Source organism: Propithecus coquereli, unplaced genomic scaffold (assembly GCF_000956105.1).
Source record: "Propithecus coquereli isolate 6110/MARCELLA unplaced genomic scaffold, Pcoq_1.0 Scaffold167, whole genome shotgun sequence".
In the NCBI taxonomy this organism is placed as follows: Eukaryota; Metazoa; Chordata; class Mammalia; order Primates; family Indriidae; genus Propithecus; species Propithecus coquereli.
The window spans coordinates 2,143,105-2,145,292 of NW_012141302.1; the positions used below are offsets into that span (position 1 = coordinate 2,143,105).

At 29.3% G+C, this 2,188-nt stretch overlaps 1 protein-coding gene across 1 annotated transcript in view; it reads left to right on the forward strand.

The window, feature by feature from the left end:
• The window catches only part of PGAP1 (post-GPI attachment to proteins 1), a 125,253-nt gene that overhangs the window by 121,863 nt on the left and 1,202 nt on the right, over positions 1-2,188 (forward strand). The window contains 1 exon segment of the mRNA XM_012641638.1: positions 319-341. Coding sequence (XP_012497092.1) covers positions 319-341 — 23 coding nt within the window.

Here is a 2,188-nt window from a genome sequence, read left to right on the forward strand (position 1 = left end):
TATTTTCCTCAGATAAATTCAGATGTGTATAATGGAATACCTTTTCTTGAGTAAACTACACTAATATAGTTCTAATATCTACATGATTATATATTAAGGAAAAAGAAATAAAGAACTGTAATAAGCCTAGTAAATGTTTTTGTTGGTTATCTTACCACTCATGTAGATACTACACATTTCCACAATACACATAAACTTGTATGAGGCAAATTATTTCTTTTGTTCATTATCTAGTTCCTATATTTTTAACTCTTCAGACTTCTCACTTAACATGGTGTATTTATTTCACTTTGCTGCTTTTTGGCACCTCTTATGAAGGTGGTCAAGGGAAATAAAAGGAGGTAAAACTCAATTTTCAGTTTAGTTCTTGAGAGCTCTAGGAAAAATGGGGGAAACATAAATTTAATGAGATAAACTTAAGGCTATTGATTCCTGAACCCCAGATAAATCAGTCGGCCTATATTTTCATTTTAAGCTATAGGTCCAAATTAGTGTAATGTCTTGCATTATTATTAGGTTTAGTGCAAAACTTTATAGTAATACATTTGGAATTTTAGCAACTGGTTACTAAAATCATTTGGGGAAAATTTTGTAATGTGTCAGGACCTTTATTTTTCATCATCACTTTTTGTTTTCTCATTGCATAGGAATTGTGAATTTGTATATCTTAGGAGACAGGATACTTTGTGCAATTTATTGGGGAAAATCAATTTGGAGAGCATGACACTCGCTAAGATAAGGAAGCAATTAAATTATTGTAATATGAAATTAGACACTGCCAGAAAACCTCCTCATCTAATAAGGTAAATGTAGAACATACTTTTAAGAAATAGTAAGATGATTGGGAACTGAAATTTTATCCTAGCCTTTTTGAACAAAGAACATTTCATATTCTGTAATGAACTTTTTTATTTATACACACTACTCATGCATTCTTTCACAGTAAGTTTTAATAGCCTGAGGAAATAGGAAAGCTGTGAGGCAACTCACATTCTTTACTTTTCATAAGGAATAATAAGAAAAAAGGTCAGTAATCCAAATCCAAATGTGTGTACTGTAAATGCTTTAGAATTCACATTTTTCATAAGTTATATTACGAATACAGGAGACTGAATTTTATCTGTTAATAACTTAGTTTTGAGAACAGAATAAAATTTGGAAATTGTGAGAATAGACAAGCTGTTATTCCATTAATAGTGTAAATGTAACATCTAAAGTGTATAAATGTACACCTAAATTGATAATATGTCTTTCAAAAGTTTGGTGATATTCAAAGGTATATCTTGATTAAATTGTCTATGGTTGATAACTTTTAAATAAAGTACAGTACTTTCTGAAAGTGTTTGGCATGTTACACTGCCAAAAATGTTTGTGTTTTGAAACACTAAGTAACCAGTTAATTTCTGATGACTTTATATAGGATTTGATATATATGAGTCAGAATCAATCTGTACTCATTCTGTACATTGTAACTTTAAACACTTATGAAAAGCTGTATCTATTGGTGTATTTTGATTAGTTGGTGTAAGTTTGCATATTTGAATTCTAGTCTTAATTTAGCAAGTCTAAAAGTAGCCATTTTTGTAAGTTCATATGCTATTTTTTAATGTTATTTTGGTTTTTAGTATTTATATAGCATTAATGTTACTAGTAAAAAATGTTTATAGACAAAGTATAGAGCTATTAACTGTTCAAAAGCCTAAATGATAGGCATATTTTGTATTTCATGTTGCACTTGTTCTGTTTCATATTGGACTTTTTACATCCCTTTTTTAGGGAAAAAAAGACACGTCTGAATTCTGTTTAGCATAAAGCTCTGCATTGGAAACTATATAACTGTATCCATATGGTTAGCAAAACATACTTTGCCACCAAAGTAAATGAACTGTAAAATACCTCTGGATATTTGTGCCAATGAACTTTTCTTAGCATATTGGAATTAAAGCAAAAATAATCTTTCAGTATCCTTCATCTAGGATTTATGATAAATGTGTAAATCATGAAAACTTATATTCCTTACGCTAATTTTCCTTTGAAAATATTCAGTTTATAGTGTAGTGTGTTTTGTCCAAATTTTTGAGTGCTTTCTGATTTTACTGGGTAAAAGTTCACCCAGTAATCTTTCAGCAATTAATTGAAGTAATCATTCGAAGTAATCTTGCTTCAGATTCGTTTTGTGATATAAATG